The following is an 18982-nucleotide window of genomic DNA, read 5'->3' on the forward strand; positions in this document are numbered from 1 at the left end:
CAACCTCTCTGACCTTCTGAGTTCCCTACTGGGCCAATTCCCAGAAAATGATTAATCCCCTCCAACCAAATGACAGTAACATCGACTTCTCTGGATTCTGTTCGCCCCCGCCCCCTTCTATCTTTTTCTCTGTCCCTTTTTTCTCTAGCACTCGCTCTCTGTCTTTCTCAGACTCTGTTTCTTTGTCTCTCTCTCTCTATTTCTTTTTTGCTCTCTCTCCTTTTCTCTCTGGCACCTTTCTTCCATCTCTGCATTCACAGAGCCACCCCCTCCCCCATCACTTTTCACCTTTCCTCTCCTGTCCTCTTGTCCAGGTCCAATTATTGCCTGTTGGCCTGTGCCTTTCTTCCCTTCTCCCCCAGCCTGCCTGCTTTTTGCTCATACCTTGACAAAGGGCTCAGGCCCGAAATGTCGATTATATGTCTTTACCTTCCATGGATGCTGCGAGACCTGCTGAGTTCCTCCAGCTTTTTTTTAATGTCTTCGCTACAGTTGCAGCATCTGCAGACTCTCATCCTTCACCCCATATTATGTTTGATTCCCAAATTGAAGCGAACTTTGCCAAGAGTGCGTGAGGTTTTAGGTATACTCAGTGAGTGAGGAAGAAAACTGGCCAAAAGTCCTATCCTTTGGATATTGGAAAAGGATAGATTGCAGCTTGTGGCTTACTATCTCAGCTTATGGGAATAAATAATACATTGATGAGTTACTGCAGGGTTTCATGTACTAATGAGCAATCATGTTTTCCTGGATGCGAATGGCGGGGCTCATATAAAAACGAATGTGGGAATTCTTAGTACTAATTTTTTTCCTTTAATGGTAATGGATTTATTAATATTGGAAAAAAAATGGAGTCATGCAATCTTTTATGTCTATCTGAGAGTGAAATCAGGCTCTTGGTTGAGATGCGCATAAAAAGGGCACCTATCAGTGCATCAAACCGTCAGTACTGACGTATAGCCTAGGTGTTCCGCTCTAGAGTGATTCAGATAAGAGGGTGCCACCGTGATGACAATCCACGACCAGTAACTCTACACAAAATCTATACCAGAGATCATACTAAGGGTGGGGCATTTACAGCTCCTGGCATAGAAACTCATTCCCAATGGCTGCAAACAGCCACCATTTTAGAAAAGGTGCTAACTTGCTCAAAATATTTGTTTAACTATTAGAGAGAAGAATAAGATGGAAGAGTTTATAAGCAATACTGTTGGCAATAGTTTCTTCTGCACATAGAAATTATAAACTGAATATGGCTAATACTACTTTTTAAATGTTACTTGGCATACCTATTTCTTATAACTAATTTCAATATTTTATGTGGCTAATCTGAGTGGAAAGCTGTGGTTCAAAACTATTTTTCTTGCATTCTTCCATAAAAAGACTAAGGGTGGGGAGGGGGGGGGGGGTTCTTTTTTCTTTTCATATAAAATTTTTGTTGTGAAATGTATTTTGTATGTTTACCAATAATTTTTCAATAAATAAAGTTTGAAAAGAAAGACTAAGTTAGAAGTCTAAAGCTGATATTTTATGGACTAACTTAACTAGACCATTCCCCATTTTCTACTTGCTCCAAGTTAATCTTTAATCTCCTGGGAGTGGAAGGGTTAATCTGTTCCACTTTTATAAATGAAGCAATAACGTTGCTCTGTATGCTTAAAATCTAGAGGAATTTTGTTTATGAAATAGTTCCATAACAGACTTGTGAAGTTTCTAACCACCATTCTCATTCTGTACTGTGCGATGTGACTGATCAATCTAACGGTGAACCTGGATCTTACTAAACGTTGTCCCTTCCCAGGTCTTCAAGGTTAGATTCCTAACTCCGTAAACAATTATTACTTGACATGCTTGTTTGCTTGTTTGCTGGGTTGGTGGAATTTAACATGAGAAGCAGCAATAATTTATAAACCAGACATTTTGGACAAGAATTCTTTTTTCAAAAAGTTTGCTTCCTGAAAACAAAATATGGATCTTGATAAACAACTTCAAGCTGAACATAGATAATTTCAGATCTGTTGTGTCACGTAGGAAGTTGGAGAAACATTACATTAACATTTATTGAATTTAATCGCATAATGTACTTCTGAGCCAAGCTCTCAGGTTGACTGCCCATGTTGCACAACAAATGTGAGGAGCCCAGGGTCACCAATTTTATAACCGAAATAGAGCTCATAGGCTTTCTTAATAAGTGCAGTCACAATGCACCTTTGAGCCTTAAGCATCTACTCACCACAAATGTATCGCAGCTGTTGCGACATTGATGAGACATTTCCATTGTATTGAATCTTCCTGAAGACAATAAATACTATTGTTAAGTACACTCACTGTGCTGTTGCCTGAAGAACATGTTCATCGATGTGTTCAATCTATGTCAATGTAATGCACAGCAGCTGGATAAGTGAGCTGCTTTTATAGCCTGTCTGTATCTATCTTGACCAGGCCTAAGACAACATTTGCATAGCACCTGAATTGAGTGGGTATCCAGGCCTGCTTGGACTGACCAAGACAGCTTTCTTTGTGGGCAATATACTAGTAGACTTAACATGTGTCAGAAAATCACAAAAATAAATTGTATCTTAAAAACAGTAGGTGATAAGAAAATCTTTTAATGTGATTTTTGTGATCAATAGCTCAAATTCTATAAAATACACCCAAAAGTGTTCAGGAAGCAAAATCTTCATTGTCCAGTGTTATTTGTGCATTAAAGAGACAGGTTGTTTAATTGGTGGTTTGACAGTTTTATAATATTCATAATGGAGGACCTCAGTTTTCTTCAGGCTGACTTCCAGGCCAAACATTTTGGCAGTTTCCGCAAAGCAGGACGTCAAGCGCTGAAGAGCTGGCTCTGAATGGGCAACTAAAGCGGCATCATCTGCAAAGAGTAGTTCACGGACAAGTCAGCCAGCTCCCCACCATGACTACCAGCCCCCCCACATCTCCATTGGGCACACAAAACTCAAAACGGTCAACCAGTTTACCTATCTCGGCTGCACCATTTCATCAGATGCAAGGATCGACAATGAGATAGACAACAGACTCGCCAAGGCAAATAGCGCCTTTGGAAGACTACACAAGAGTCTGGAAAAACAACCAACTGAAAAACCTCACAAAGATAAGCGTATACAGAGCCATTGTCATACCCACACTCCTGTTCGGCTCCGAATCATGGGTCCTCTACCGGCACCACCTACGGCTCTTAGAACGCTTCCACCAGCGTTGTCTCCGCTCCATCCTCAACATCCATTGGAGCGCTTACACCCCTAATGTCGAAGTACTCGAGATGGCAGAGGTCGACAGCATCGAGTCCACGCTGCTGAAGATCCAGCTGCGCTGGATGGGTCACGTCTCCAGAATGGAGGACCATCGCCTTCCCAAGATCGTGTTATATGGCGAGCTCTCCACTGGCCACCGTGACAGAGGTGCACCAAAGAAAAGGTACAAGGATTGCCTAAAGAAATCTCTTGGTGCCTGCCACATTGACCACCGCCAGTGGGCTGATAACGCCTCAAACCGTGCATCTTGGCGCCTCACAGTTTGGCGGGCAGCAACCTCCTTTGAAGAAGACCGCAGAGCCCACCTCACTGACAAAAGGCAAAGGAGGAAAAACCCAACCCCAACCCACCAATTTTCCCTTGCAACCGCTGCAATCGTGTCTGCCTGTCCCGCATCGGACTTGTCAGCCACAAACGAGCCTGCAGCTGACGTGGACTTTTTACCCCCTCCATAAATCTTCGTCCGCGAAGCCAAGCCAAAGAATATTCATAATACATCAACTAAAAAATATATGATTTTAACATAGAATATAGAACATTACAGCAGAGTGCAGGCCTTTCAACCCTCAATGTTGTGTCGACCTACATATGTATTCCTACTAAAAAAAAATTACTAAATCTTTCCTACCTTGTAACTTTCTATTTTTCTTTCATCTATGTACCTGTCTAAGAGTCTCTTAAATGCCGCTCGTGTTTCAGCCTCCAGCCCCACCTCTGGCAACTACCCTCCCAAATTCGGACAAAACAGTGGGGAAAATTTGGCCAAAAAAAGAAGAAAAAAAATTCAGAAAGAGAAAGCAAAAAGATAAGCACATCCCAGCCCTGGGCGCATTCACACCCAGGATCCCACACATCTCACCTTCAACCCGGGGTCTGGTCATGGGCTATGGCCTCCTCTGGGAACTGGCTTGTTGCTAGGACAACATCACTCAGCATCAGTGTTCAGGTCTTGTGATGTTCGTGTGCATATACCGGGCCTGGCTGTCATGTGACAGGGTGGGTACAACCTAGGTGCCGTATCGCTGCGGATGTACGGAATAACTTCATGAACTTCCTGCGTCTCTGTGTGATGATGTTAGAGGGTCTGTGTAGTGTTACCCAGCGTCATTCCTACAGCAACAGGCCTCCCCGCCCCCTGGGCATGGGGAAGGATACAAGTCTCGGCCTCAGTCAGAGCGGGGTCGGAGCGGTTGGGGACAGTCCTCTTGTGACTGGTGCCTGCGCCAGCAGCCGGTTCACGGAGGAGGCAGCGTCCTGTGTCTGGACCTGGAGGTGAGATGCAAGGCAGCTCAGGCGCAGTGCAGGCCCCGTATTAAAATTTCAGGGAAATCAACCCCTCTGCCCCCCCAACCAAAGAGTCCCCATATGCTCATGGTAACACTGAAGAAAAAGCGTGAAGCTATAGAGAGCTGTGGTTGCTCAGGCACTGAATAGATTAATGACTGCTATTGATAGCTTTTTTGATATGAAGGAAGACACGAGGATCCGGCAGGAATACAACAGACACTGAGTCAGCCACAGCCTATTGAATCAGGGATCAACCTCCACAGCTGCATATATATATACTTTAATATAAAACTTTAGCTTGTTTTATGAATCAAGTTGTTATGATCCAGACATGACTAATGGAAATCGCCACAGAGAAGAATTCAAAAATAGCTTGATACAAAATGTTTTTGCAAGGCTATGGGGAAATGACACTGTTTGATAACTTGGAAGTAACCGCTTTGATGCATAGAATGTTGATTCTGTAACCTGTTGGAGAGACGCTACTGGCCTCTGCAGCTCTGACATCTCCAAGTATTCCAGTTACTAATTATTCCCACGTCACCCTTCTTCAAAATGCTTGCCAGGTTCAAAAAAAAAGGCACAATGGCAGTATTTTCTGTGCATTGCCTGAAAGGTCAGAGAGTCTGACACATTGGTAAGTGGCAAAGATATTTTGGGCGCCATAGAGGAAACTTTGGGAAAAACAATATGTATATAAATGGTTTAGAGTTCCTGTGTGAAAAATAATATATTGATTTGTTTTTCTTTGATCCATTTGTTAAGAATTGTATACAATAGCTTCAGTTATAATTGTGCAAAGTGAATTGTCCAGATTATGGCCAGTAATTGATTTAATTTCTCTCCTTCTACATCTATTAAACACTAATGATATGTTCATGTTTATAGGCCCACCAGGACTAATTGGTTCTCCTGGCCCCCCAGGAATAGGGGGCATCAAAGGAGAAAAGGGTAACCCTGGACTTCCAGGGGGTCCTGGATATCCCGGACCAAAAGGAGAAAATGGTTTACCAGGACTACCAGTAAGTGATGATTCAGTGCTCTTTGGTGTCTGTTAAAATCTGTTACCTCCAAACCTGGAGAATTTACAAAACAAATAACAGAGAAGAGACTGAACTATGAAATTAAACTCAAGCCTCACTAACTGGAATGGAAGAGACTGAGTATTAATTTGGAGAACCTGCTACGAAATATAACCCCCTTCAATCTGTTCTACCATTGAATGAGATCATGGTTGATGGAATTTGGGGAACCTGCTACGAAATATAACCCCCTTCAATCTGTTCTACCATTGAATGAGATCATGGTTGATGGAATTTGGGGAACCTGCTACGAAATATAACCCCCTTCAATCTGTTCTACCATTGAATGAGATCATGGTTGATGGAATCTCCCTTTTAAATGTAGTTCCTGGCCAATCCTAAACTCCCCTGCAATCCCAAATGTACCTGTTTTAGATTAACATCAACAGTGACTCCAGCTCTTTTTATGTACAAACATTTAGAAGCAGGAGTTAACCAGATGTTCTGCCATTTTATAAGATCATAGCTGATCTGACTGTAATCTCAGATCCATATTCCCATACATCATCTTTCGCCTTTTTCATGTGGCTATCTTAAAAATATTCAATGTCTCTCTTAATTCAAAATCTTTTATGCATCCTTGGTTACATGACTTGCTGGAACATTGATCTTGGCACAGTCCTGGTTGAGATTATCCCAGTGGTACAGCCTCCACATTCCTCAGTACTCTTGTCAAACCCTGAAATTGGATATCTTGGCGCCCACATTTTGGCAAATAAAAAGACTTTTGAACCTCTTCGAACATTTTGGCGCCCACATTTTGGCACTGGCCCGGCAGCCCTGGCGACGCTGCATTTCAGAAGCATTTTGGGATTTATTGTTATACTTATGTTCCTGTTTGATGCTTGCCCGGCCCCCAACAGCCTGAAACCTCAGCGTTTCCCCCTGCCCCCCCACCCCCCACACTTCCCCAGGAAACCACTCCCCCAGCAAACATTTTGGATATATTATTATAGTATGAAATGATCATACAAATAATCTATTATTTATTATACAGTTAATCACTTGGTCATGTGATTTATCACATGATCATCAACGTTTACGTGCTTATTGAGTGATAAATAATCACTTAAAAATCACCTATTATAAAGCGCTAATATGGAGAGAAAGAACCATTAAAAGTATTTACAAGGCCTTGCCCATAATTTTGACAATAATCCAGTTTTTAATAATTGTTACACCAACTGGATTGTTTTTAATGAGCGCTTTTAATTTTTAAATAATTTTAAATTCAATTAATTATATACTCCATTATATGTAATTAACTTACTGTGGCGGCGCACATCCTCATGGCGAACCAGCCCCGCTTGTATCGCCGCGGGGCACCCATGGGGAAATGGCGTCGTCAGAGGTTTCCCTCTGACTCCAGTATCCCTTCCAGCGCGCACCCTGGGCAGCGGTTATGACATCACGATGCACCAGGTGACTGAGCTCATGCTGCCCTTAAAAGGGCGCGCTGAATGTGAATAAAAACAGTCGTTAACGACCTTCAACGTGGTGGCTGTGTTTCTTCCACTGCTCACACCGCCACATTACAATAATTTACAATAAATATATTTTTATAATTTACCAAAAGCCCTCATTTTTATTGTTCCCTGACTTTTTACTAAGTTAAACATATCGCTGTAAGCTGCGAAAATCCCTTCTTTGCTGGAGGAGCAGCAACACTAGGGGTTCAGGCAGTGCAGTGGGATGGAGTTGGCCAGCAGACAGTGAGTGGGGCCAAAATCTCCAGCTTAAAATGTCTGGTGCCAACGTGTCCTAGATCCGTCAAACCCTGCTTCCAAAGTTATGTGAATTTTTTGTCCAATGACAGTTTTGTACGTATGTCAGGTAATAATTGATGTATCATTATCCATGAGGTCCCATATTTTAATTTGAGAAAAGAAATGGCTTCTCATCTCCGTCCTAAACAATCTACGGCTGATTCTGAAACTATGGCTGTTAGTTCAAAACTCCTTCATAAAAAGAAACATACTTTCAGCTCCAAGTAGGTCAAACCTGCCAGAGCCTTGTTTGCTTCCATAAAGGTCACATCTTATTCTTCTTACTTTGTTCATCTCACTTAAAGATTATATTGAGATCCTGCCATATTGCAGCATCTTGTGGCATCTCTCCATTCTGTTCCTCATTCTTCTTGCCAAAATTGATAACCTTCCATCAGCCAAGTGATGCATTGCTTCCTATAGGAATTGGGAGATGAGGGAACATGGCTGAAGAGGTCATTATTTACTATGTGTGATTTTGAAGTGTTTTATTGTAGAAAGAGATTTTAAAAATTGGCCTCTGCAATAGCGCCTCTGCCTGAGAGGAAGAGAGACCAAGCACACAGAACATTACATCAATCTCCTTACTTTCAGCCATGTTGCTACCAAATTATAGACTTTCCTTCTCCCACTATGTGCAGGCATAAATGAGCCGCATGCTCTGGAGAAATTGGTGAATGAGTGTTAACATAGTTAACACTCCTTCCCATTCAGAGAAACTCAAATGTTGATTCCATACTTGCTTTTAGCAAAATGTTCTCCCAGAACTACCTCACAGGTCCTGTGTTGATAAACATGCTTGAATTATTTGAAGGCAGTAATTTATAGCAAGAAGGGGATGCAAAAGAGTGTAATCAAAAACAAAACTAGCTTGTACGTTTTGCATTTGCTATTTCAATTGTAAAGTTGTACAAAGTACAGCAACTTTAGAAAGCCCTTGACGTACAGGCACTTTTCTCACTGATTATTTTTGTGTAGATGAAAAAAGTGACAGAAATGCATTACAACCCTGGCAGTTTCTGTAGAGACACAGAATTACTGTTTTTCTTTCATTAGAACCATTAGCTTACGGTTAACATAGCGACTAGTGGAACGTGAATGCAGATTAATTGGGCAGCAGGAGTTCGTTGGCTGGAAGGGCCTGTTACCGTGCTGTATGTCTAAATTTTTTAAATGGTAACATTAGTTTGGCTTTCCAGAAATGATGCCTGACCTTGGTGAGCTCTTGCAGCATTTTCTGGTTTTATTTTAGATGTAATCATATTCACTCTTAAGGTTTTTTGGTAAACTCTTGGAGACTGGTTTGGTTTCTAAACTTTTGGGTATTCTTGCATAGGTTTGAATGAATACCTGTTTTAAGGCCCATTCCCAAATCTGAACTACTTTGAATGTGTCTGGTCTGCAAAAAAATGTTATTGCATTATCTGCTGCAATAGCGGGGATCTCCCAGTGGCCAAGCATTTCCATTCCATGCCCCATTCCCTCACCAACCTCTGTCACACACTGTCAAACTGAGGCCGTATACAGGTTGGAGGATCAACACTGAAAATTCCATCTGGGCTCTCTCCAACCAGATGGCATTAATATCGACTTCTCTGGTTTTAGTAAGGCCCCTTCCTTGTCAGTTTCACTTTCTCTATACATTCTTCCAGATACCCAACCCTTTTCCTCTCCATTTCAGGGAGCTGCCCCTCCCCCTTCAAAATGTTTTTTTTTCCTTGTCTGCCCTTCCACCCATGTCCACCATGGACCTCTTTCCACTTCGCCTGTCCTCCCCTCCCTCCATCTTTTTATTCGGGCACCTGTCTGCTTTTTGCTCAACGAAGAGCTCAGGCCTGAAATATTGGTAAATACCCTTTGCTTCCTATGGATGCTGGATGACCTGCTGAACTTCTCAAGCTATTTAGAAACAATTTTAAAAACTGTTTATTTTCTCATCATTTCAGGGAAACTCAGGTCCACCAGGGTTCACTGGACCAAAAGGAGACCCAGGTCTACCAGGTCTTCCAGGGTTCCCAGGTAAGAGAAAGGCACCAGTTTTTTTCCTCCAGGGGGTCCAGAGAAACAGTTCTTTAAAATGCTACAGATAAAAATATCTATGATGCAAAGGATTTGATAATTGCTCGCCCCATAATTGATGCACCACTAGTTAGCACAGCAGCACAGTTAGCTGAGGTCCAGTATCCAGCGTTGACCCCTGACGTCCTTTTTGGAGCCAGCACATTTTCCCTGTGACCATGTGCATTTCCCTCAGGTGCTTTTGTTTTCCTTCCACGTCCTAGAGAGGTACAGGTTGCTGGGGTATTTTGGCTACTGCGAATTTACCCCGGGTGTGTCGGTGAGCCATAGAATCTGAGGAGTTGATGGTAATGTGGGGAAAATCAAATGGGAATAGTGTCGCAATAGTGTAAAGATGGTTCTGCACAGACTCAGTGAGCTGAAGAACTTGTACTTTGCTATATGACCTTTTGTTTTAAAGCCATGCAGATAAAATGTTCAGATTTTGCAGTCACTGAACATGGAAATTGCCCTGAACATATAGATCACCTGCTCTTACAATTAGACCTCAACTGATCTCCATATTCTGTATTGTTAAGTACAATATTTTTATTGAATTAATTTTTAAAGTGAAAGGTTTAACAGAACGGTGCCGAGCAACACAGCCTAAACAAATGCAGACCATAATTGCCTTGCATGGCACTGATTTTTCAGTTGTGATATGGGCCTAAAGCTTACCAACTTTGGATTGGGATCTAATATGATCAAGCATTCGTCCCACTGATAAATTATTGAGCAAAAAAAGAGAATTCTTTAAATACTCAGCAAATCAGGCAGCATCTGTAGAGGGAAAAACCGATTAAATGTTACTGAAAGGTCACTGACTTGGAACATTAATTCTGTTTCTCTCCCCATAGATGTTGCATGATCTGATGAGTATTTCCAGTATTCTTCATTTTGATTTCAAATTTCTGGGCCAATCATAAATGAACTTATTTATAGAGTAACAAAGACTGTTATTGAATGAATGTAATCATGGTTGACCAGATTTACTTGTGAGAAATTGTTAAAGCTTGCTCTGGTGGTGTTTGAGGATGCATCAGTTTTCCCAAAGGTAAGTTTCTGTTTTATCTTTACTTCCAAAATTATTTGGTGCCTGCCCTAAACACGCCTCCTTCCCTGTAGTTGGTTTCCATTCTTTGACAATGTTTTCCACACTGCTCCTCACACTTTTCCCCACTGATGCACTGAATTTCTTGTCCCCTTACAGTCACTTCCCTTGTACAGTCCAAGTCATAATCTACTCCTGAGGCTCTACAATTTTCTCTTTCCATATATAATAATATAACAATTACACCATAGAAACAGGCCAACTTGACTCTTCTCATCCATGCCGAGCACTTACGCCCACCTAAACTCACTGGCCTACACTCAACCCATGACCCTCCATTCCTTTCCCAACCATATACATATCCAGCTTCTTCTTAAATGCTACTATCGAGCCTGCTTCCGCCATGTCATCAGGAAGCTCATTCCACCCACCCACCACTCTCTGAGTAAAGAAGTCCCCCCCTCATGTTTCCTCTCAACTTTTGCCCCCAAACTCCCACTCATGTCCTCTCACTCGTGTCTCCCCCTTTCTTAAAGGAGAAAACCTCTCCACGTCAACTCTATCTATACTCCTAATAATTTTAAATACCTCAATCAGATCCCCTCTTGACCTTCTATGCTCCAAAGAATAAAGACCCAACATTTTTTAGACCCTGTAACCCTAGCAACATACTAGTAAATCTTCTCTGCACTCTCCAATTTGTTGATTTCTTTCCTAGACTTTGGTGACCAAAATTGAACACAGAACACCAAGTTTGGCTTCACCAATGCCTTGTACAATGTTAACATAACATCCTAGCTCCTATATTCAATGCTCTGATCCATAAAGGCCAACATACCATAAGCTTTCTTCACCACCTTATCCACATGTGCACCAATCTCTCAGCCCAAGATCATTGCCTCTTTGCAGCGCTCATCCCCATTTTCCACTTTGTTTATAATTCTTTAAATAATTGACTTGCATATATTGGCCATCTTTCCACCAAACATTTTGATTAGTTATGATCTAGATTTATTAGTGTGGGTATAGGGAAGAAAAGTGACTGACTAGACCCTATATTAGACATGCTTGATTCAAACCCTGCTTCTAAGGGATCTTTTTTTAAAAAAACCTATCTTTCATGATCTTAGTACATCCCAAAATGTTTCACGGTTGATTAGATGTTTTTGAATTGAATTCACCGAGTAACATGGAAAATAAAGCAGACCAAGTTACACACAGGAAGGGCTTCTTCGTAAGCTGCGATAATGCTGGGTGAAAGATAAATAATGTCCAGGATATTAGAGTGAGAACTTTATTTAAAAATATCCTACGGATTATTTGGCAGGACACAGTGAGCTTGAGTTTTGTGTCTCATTTTTAAAACTGCATTCCCAATAGTGCAAACCCCACCACCCTTTTCTAAGAACTATATTGAAGTATCAACATAGATATTGATGTGTTGGAAGAAGAGGGACACAAAACATTCACATGAATGTTCATACACATGGACACATCAGGTGGAGGGGTAAGTGCTCAACCCCTGAATCCCACTTGGCCTTTAATAAGATGTGTCATGTCATATTAAATTCATAGAGGTAAGCCACTGAAACTTAGCGTACCTGTTAGAAATGCAAAATACAAACAGAAACCAGACGTTTTAAGTTGGCAGATTTTTTGGTGTATATTTTCACAGAAGTTGAAAGATGTGAACTTGAGCACTAAGATCATTGTTTGACCTTGTAGTCATTGGTCTGGATTATCCTCAAGGCAACCTGCAGGCCCCACACTCTCCCCCCAGCTGTTTGGATCAAGGCGTGAGTGGGAAGAGGGCCTCTAGACAGCACAATTACCCCTTGGTTTAGTAGGTTACGGAATATTCCCTGACTCGATGGTGAGTCCAGAGCTACAACATGAGCCTCCTTCAGTGTGATCTGGCCTAATTTCTCAGTGCAATGTACAGTCATATACATGAATTGCTCATTAGGTAAATATTGAATTTTGTTGAAAGATGTGGTTTCATCCAAGATCTCACTTGCTTCACAGGAGTGAAAGGATCTCCCGGACCTTTGGGTTCCAAGGGACCTCCAGGTGAATTAGGACAACCTGGTGATCGAGGTAGGTTTTAATCAACTTGTTATTCTTGATACAATAAAATCTCCATTATCCGACATGTGAATTTTCCAGTTGACTAAAATTCACTCTTCCAATGCCTAACTAATGCACGTGCATCAAGACCACGCTACTGAAAAGACAAGAACAGTGCAAAATGTAATGCCATTTGAAAAATAAGCAGTATCATAGACTTTATATAAAGATCACTTTAATCAACTAATTCCCGTAACTTACAACCTTTAAATTCAAACCCCGGTGGCTGTAACAGCATGGTGCTAACTGCTAAGTTAACCCCACTCTCCTCGCGCTGACAACTCGACTCACCTCCACTCCAATGTCGCGATCAGGCCCTCTGCACACCTTCCCCACGATGACAACCTGACGCCTCCACTCCAGTGTCCTGACTTGGCACAATCTGACTCACCTCCACTCCAGGGTCCCGGTCAGGCCCTCAGGACACCTTCCCCACGATGACAACCTGACGCCTTCACTCCAGTGTCCTGACTTGGCACAATCTGACTCACCTCCACTCCAATGTCGCGATCAGGCCCTCAGCACTCCTTCCCCACGATGACAACCTGACGCCTTCACTCCAGTGTCCTGACTTGGCACAATCTGACTCACCTCCACTCCAATGTCGCGATCAGGCCCTCAGCACACCTTCCCCACGATGACAACCTGATGCCTTCACTCCAGTGTCCTGACTTGGCACAATCTGACTCACCTCCACTCCAATGTCACGATCAGGCCCTCAGGACACCTTCCCCATGTTGACAACCTGACGCCTCCACTCCAGTGTCCTGACTTGGCACAATCTGACTCACCTCCACTCCAATGTCGCGATCAGGCCCTCAGCACACCTTCCCCACGTTGACAACCTGACGCCTCCACTCCAGTGTCCTGACTTGGCACAATCTGACTCACCTCCACTCCAATGTCGCGATCAGGCCCTCAGCACACCTTCCCCACGATGACAACCTGACGCCTTCACTCCAGTGTCCTGACTTGGCACAATCTGACTCACCTCCACTCCAATGTCGCGATCAGGCCCTCAGCACACCTTCCCCACGATGACAACCTGACGCCTTCACTCCAGTGTCCTGACTTGGCACAATCTGACTCACCTCCACTCCAATGTCGCAATCAGGCCCTCAGCACACCTTCCCCATGATGACAACCTGACGCCTTCACTCCAGTGTCCTGACTTGGCACAATCTGACTCACCTCCACTCCAGGGTCCCGGTCAGGCCCGCAGTGCAATCCGATTCCCCTCCACTCCAGTGTCCCAATCAGGCCCTTGGCGCACCTTCAGTGCACTGACAGCCTTACTCAGTTCCACACCAGTGTCCCGGTCAGACCCTTGGCGCATTTAAATCTGAATCCCTTTCGTGAGTACTATAGCAGAGTTGCGCTAGCCACTCCACTTACTCTCCCCCCTCCTTTAAGTTTACAGATATAGTCTTACTAATATACTTGATAAAATACTAATAAAGATAAAAGTTCTTACCAGGCAGGGATAGGGAGACACGTACTAGAGTCATATCAGTGGCATCGGCAGACTCTTCATCCTGCACGCCGCCATTTTATTCAAACACAACTTTATTTAAATAGCTGCAGCACTGGGCACGACTGGGGCACTCCACTGGCTGAATGTTTGCTCCCATGGGACTGTATGATGCTTCAAAGAACCTTTACTTACAATTTTTAAACTTTTATTTAAAAATTCGCTTATTCTTATTTATTTTTAAATCAATTTATTTCCTCATTTTTTTTTGCAGTTGCTTGAGTGCCAGATAATGCGGATTTTACTGTATTTGTTTAGCTTGAGTCTGGCTGCTGCAGTTCCACTGAAGATGCCTCATGATGGGTGCCTGTGGGAGCAGTACACTTTCCTTTCTGTTAAAATCTTTAAACAATTTTCAATGTTTATTTACTGAAACTTTCAGAATTTGTATGAGACAAACAATTTCTGTACACTTTGAAAAACGGAAAGAGGGTTTCATTTCATTCACCTAGAACAGACTCATCATCCTCATCGGGTCAATTTTAGATAGGTTGCAAAGAAAGGTCTAAGAACAAGTACAGAAAAGCCCCTGGTATCCAGCACCTATGGGGATTGGTAGATGCCAGATAAATGAATTTGCCAGTTGCTTGAGATTGTATAATTGGCAAAATAATCACCGAGGGAGGGGTGCCAATTTTAAACACATATTTTTTACCTTTTTTTTCTCTGGTTGCTTGAATTCCAGATAACAGGGATTTTGCTGTATATTGAATAAATTCCTCATTGAATAAAAAATATTAATTTCCAAAGTCCATTTTGTGGGATGTTATTGAATGCTAATGATGATGGAATGTTCTGGATAACATAAAGGGAAAACCAACACATGTTATCATGGGGAAGGCGCAGTGTCCTTTCCCACTTGAACCCTTGACTGTCATTTTGCAGGCCTTCCTGGTGCACCTGGGGTATCGAGGCCATTTCCATACACAAAAGGAGAACGAGGTTTACCAGGAACACCCGGCTCACCTGGTCCTAAAGGATTACCTGGACCTCCAGGATCTCCAGGACCTCCAGGTGAAACAACTCTAACTTGAACCTTTGTGAGCCCATATGTGTACATGCAAGATACAAGTCAGAATCATTGCTCTTCTATTAAGGAGTTTGTAGACCAAGGGCAGGTTATTGTAGGCCAGTAAAAACACAAAGCTTGAGAAACTCAGCAGGTCAATCAATGTACGTTATGTAGCAAAGACACATAACCAACGTTTTGGGCTTGAGCCCTTCATCAAGGTATGAGCAAAATGTAGGCAGGTGCCCGAACAAAATAGTGAGGAGGGGCAGGAGGAGGAGCGCAGACCCAAAGACAGAGGAGATAGGTGGATAAGGGAGGGAGGGCACAGCAGCAAAGGATGAGGGGGATGGCTCTGTGAATGGAGAGGGAAGGGATGGAGAGCTGAATGAAAGGAGACAGGGGGATAGGGAAGAGAGGGGGAACGGGAAGTGGGCTAGCAGAAACTAGAGAAGTTGATGTTAATGTCATACGGTTTGAGCGTGCAGATTGGGTTTGACAGAACATGTGGCCATGGACAGGCTTGTCAGCTTAAAAGTTGAAGAATTGAAAAGGCCAGTTGGCTTAATGATTATGATCAGGAGCAAGATACCTGGATAGAAATTGATCCATCGTGCAGATGCAACGTAGATACTGGAAGGCCAGGTCATGTTTAACTAAGTTACTGAAGTTATTTGAGAATGTGACAAGCTCTGTGGAGAGCGAGTGGCTTTTGTATCTTTGTATTTCCAGAAGGCATTAACTAAGCTGCCACATAAATGCATGGAGTTGGAGTAGTGTTCTAGCATGGAGAGAAGATTGGTTAAACAATTTTGTATGGAGTTGGTAAATGGGCGTTTCCCTGGTAGACAATCAGTGGTAAGGGAGTGCTGGCCCGCAACTGTTCATAACATACATAAATCATTTGGAGGAGGAAATCAAATGTAGCATATCACTGTTTGCCGATGACATTTGCAGCATGTCTGTTTGTTGAGTGGAAAAGCAAATTATGTGGAGGACACAGAGAGCTTGGTTTAAGTGAGTGGGCAAGTATCTGGCAGGTGAAGTTCAACATTGGTAAATGTGAAGTCATCCATTTTGAAAGAAAAAATAGTGGATGGACTATTATGTAAATAGTGAAATGTTGCAAATATGTAGAATAACTTGGCAGTACCTTTACACATGAATCACAAAAAGTTGGTTTGCAAGTGCAACAGGTAATCAAGAAAGCAATTGGGATGTTAGCCTTCATTGCTAGAGAGCAGAATTTAAGAGCAGGGAGGTTCTGCTGCAACTGTTCAGGGACCTGGCGAGGCTGCACATGGAATACTACATATATGATGTTTTGGCCTCCTTGAGGAAGGATAATGCTGGTTTTGGAGGTGGTATAAAGTGGTTCACCATGTTGATCCCTGAGATTTTGGGGGAGATGGTGGAGTGGTTAGCCTATAAGGTGAGAGATAAAGTCACCTGAGAATGTGCTCACTGAAGTTTAGAAAAATGAGAAGGGATCTGTTAGAAACAGGTAAAATTATGAAAGAATTTAAAAACTGGCAAGTAGTTTCCCTTGGTAGGTGAAACTAGAACTGGACGACATTGTCTAGAATCGAGAAGTAGATTTAAGACAGAGATGTGTTCTTACAGAGAGTGGTAAATCTGTGGAATTATCTGCCCAAGGAAGCAATGGAAGTTGCCTCTTTGAATATCTTTAAGACACGGATAGATAGAATTTTGCATAGTACAGGAATAAAAGTTAAGGGGAAAATGCAGGTCCATTGAGCTAAGTCCATGGCCAGATTAGCCCTGGTCTCATTGAATAATGGAGCAGGTTCGATGGGCCAGGTGGTTGACTCCTGCTCCTACTCTATTTCTTATGTTCTGAGAATGAAAATGTTAAAAAAATGTTAAAAATACAGAGGCCAGCAATCTGAAATAAAAACTGAAAATATTCAATCGATACGACTGATGGTGTTAAAAGTGTCGGGCTCAGTTCTGATTAAGAGGGCTTTGGGCTGCAAGGTTAATTTGCTTCTTTTTCCTCCGATGTTTCCTGATCTGCTGAGTGTTTACTGCATTATTTTCTGTTGTTATAAAGGAGTGTGGAAAAAAAACTAATTCAACATTTCTCTTACGCAGGCCCTTTAGGACCCCCTGGTGATCCGGGACAGGGTGGTCTTCCTGGATTTGATGGATCAAGTGGACCAAAAGGAAATCCAGGCCCTTTGGGTGAACCAGGTAAGAACTGGAAACATGGATGTTTCATATTTGTTGGTGGCAAGATCATTTCCTGTTAATATTAATTCCAAGGAATTTTCAGCCCAGAGCTGAGGAGGTTTTACTTTCCTTTTCATTGGATGCTTGTCAATTTTTATCCCCCTTATAGTTTACCTTCATGTCACATCTGGGCATCAACCAAGTTTGCCGAGATCATGAGTACAGGTTCCTGACAATGACTCTATCTGTTGTGCTCCTGTGGTTCACTTTTCCTCAAGTTTTTTTTTTGCCAATGGTTCTACAGGTCGTCCCCAACTTACGACCGTAATGGGGACGGGAGGATTGGTTGTAACTTGGGTGTGGTCATAAATCAGGGAACGGGGAACTTGGGCTTCCAGGGGGGAATGTGGACCTCATGCTGCTGCCAGGAGAGGGGACTTTTAATACAAAATATGAACTTGTACAATAGTTTTAATAAAGATTTTTTCTAAATAAAATTTGGTCGTATGTGCGGGTAGACGTAACTCACGTCAGTCGAAAGTTGAGGACTACCCGTAAAAAAAACATAAAAATTCTTGCCAGATTGCATACCCTGTATTCCTCATAAACTATCCAAAAAGGTTCAACAAGCTATTTACCCCTGTGAATCAAGTAATGCAAGGCTTGACAAATAAGGATACGAGTGTACTAAAGACCACATGCAGGGGTAAGAGGCTATTAGGAAAGTAGGTGGCCTTCACGATGAGAAGATTTGATACAAAAATGAAGTCTTATTGAAATTGTATCAGGCCTTAATGAGTATGGATCCAGAGTAATGTGGTCTCCCGACTGAGGAACCAGTTTTTGCTGTTCTTGACTTTGAGGGGAATCAGTAAAGGCTGGTTCCAAGGAACAATACTTAATATATGAGGAGAGATTTGGTAGATTAAGGCTTTATTCTGTAAAGGTTAGAATCATGAGAGACAATCTCATTGGCTTTTCCAAAAGTGGGAAAAGGTAGATGCATGGAGAATATTTCCCCTAACAGGATAAACAGAATGCTGGAGGAACTCAGCTGGTCTCGTGGCATTCAGAGGAGGTATGGCTGACAATCAGTGTCTGCAGACTTTCATGTTTCACCCCCTAGCTGAAGTGCCTAGATTTAGGGGGCAAGATTTAAAAGATCAGAGTTTTAAGACATAGGCGAGGAATTTCTTTGAGCAAATGGTAGTGAATCTCTAGAGTTCGCCACTGCTGCTGTCCTTGGAGGATCATTAGTCCTTCATTGTAGCTCAGTTATGTCAATGCTGAGGTTGCACATGATCTTGATGAATGGTAAAGCACGCTCAAAGGGTCAGAGGGCCTACTCTTGCTTAAAGGATGGACATGACTGGAATTGAAAGTGGCAACACCAGCTTGAGTTCTTCACCACTGCATCTCCCGCCTCCCTCTCCCTCCCCCCCCCCACCGCTTGCTTTTTATGTTCCCCAGATCCATTCAATGAATGTAATTCATTCCAAAGAATTGGAATTCTTTGCCTATTGCATGATTTCCAAAGAACCAAACCCAAGCCATTGTGCATTTCTCTGCCAAGGCAATAGACAAGGTTGGTATCACCAAATCA

The 18982-nt window shown here is 42.5% G+C and overlaps 1 protein-coding gene and 1 long non-coding RNA gene across 8 annotated transcripts in view; one reads left to right on the forward strand and one right to left on the reverse strand.

Moving 5' to 3' along the window:
- The window catches only part of col4a5 (collagen, type IV, alpha 5 (Alport syndrome)), a 198393-nt gene that overhangs the window by 168073 nt on the left and 11338 nt on the right, over nucleotides 1-18982 (forward strand). For all 5 annotated transcript variants that reach the window (XM_069892754.1, XM_069892752.1, XM_069892751.1 and 2 more), the window contains 5 exons: nucleotides 5451-5584; nucleotides 9357-9429; nucleotides 12545-12616; nucleotides 15063-15191; nucleotides 17302-17400. In XM_069892754.1, the coding sequence (XP_069748855.1) occupies nucleotides 5451-5584; nucleotides 9357-9429; nucleotides 12545-12616; nucleotides 15063-15191; nucleotides 17302-17400 (507 nt within the window). The remainder of the gene's footprint in view (nucleotides 1-5450; nucleotides 5585-9356; nucleotides 9430-12544; nucleotides 12617-15062; nucleotides 15192-17301; nucleotides 17401-18982) is intronic.
- LOC138740302 (uncharacterized) overlaps nucleotides 1-18982 on the reverse strand; it is a 52713-nt gene that overhangs the window by 25035 nt on the left and 8696 nt on the right. The window contains exons 5-6 of one of the 3 annotated variants that reach the window (XR_011342813.1): nucleotides 14121-14484; nucleotides 11818-12743 (exon numbers count right to left, since the gene is read on the reverse strand). The exons of 1 other annotated variant lie outside the window; for it this stretch is intronic. This is a non-coding gene — a long non-coding RNA (uncharacterized lncRNA). Of the gene's footprint in view, nucleotides 1-11817; nucleotides 12744-14120; nucleotides 14485-14947; nucleotides 14973-18982 lie in introns of those variants that run through there. One more of the 3 variants, XR_011342816.1, reaches the window with a different exon arrangement.

This window comes from Narcine bancroftii, chromosome 8 (genome assembly GCF_036971445.1).
Source record: "Narcine bancroftii isolate sNarBan1 chromosome 8, sNarBan1.hap1, whole genome shotgun sequence".
NCBI classification, from domain to species: Eukaryota; Metazoa; Chordata; class Chondrichthyes; order Torpediniformes; family Narcinidae; genus Narcine; species Narcine bancroftii.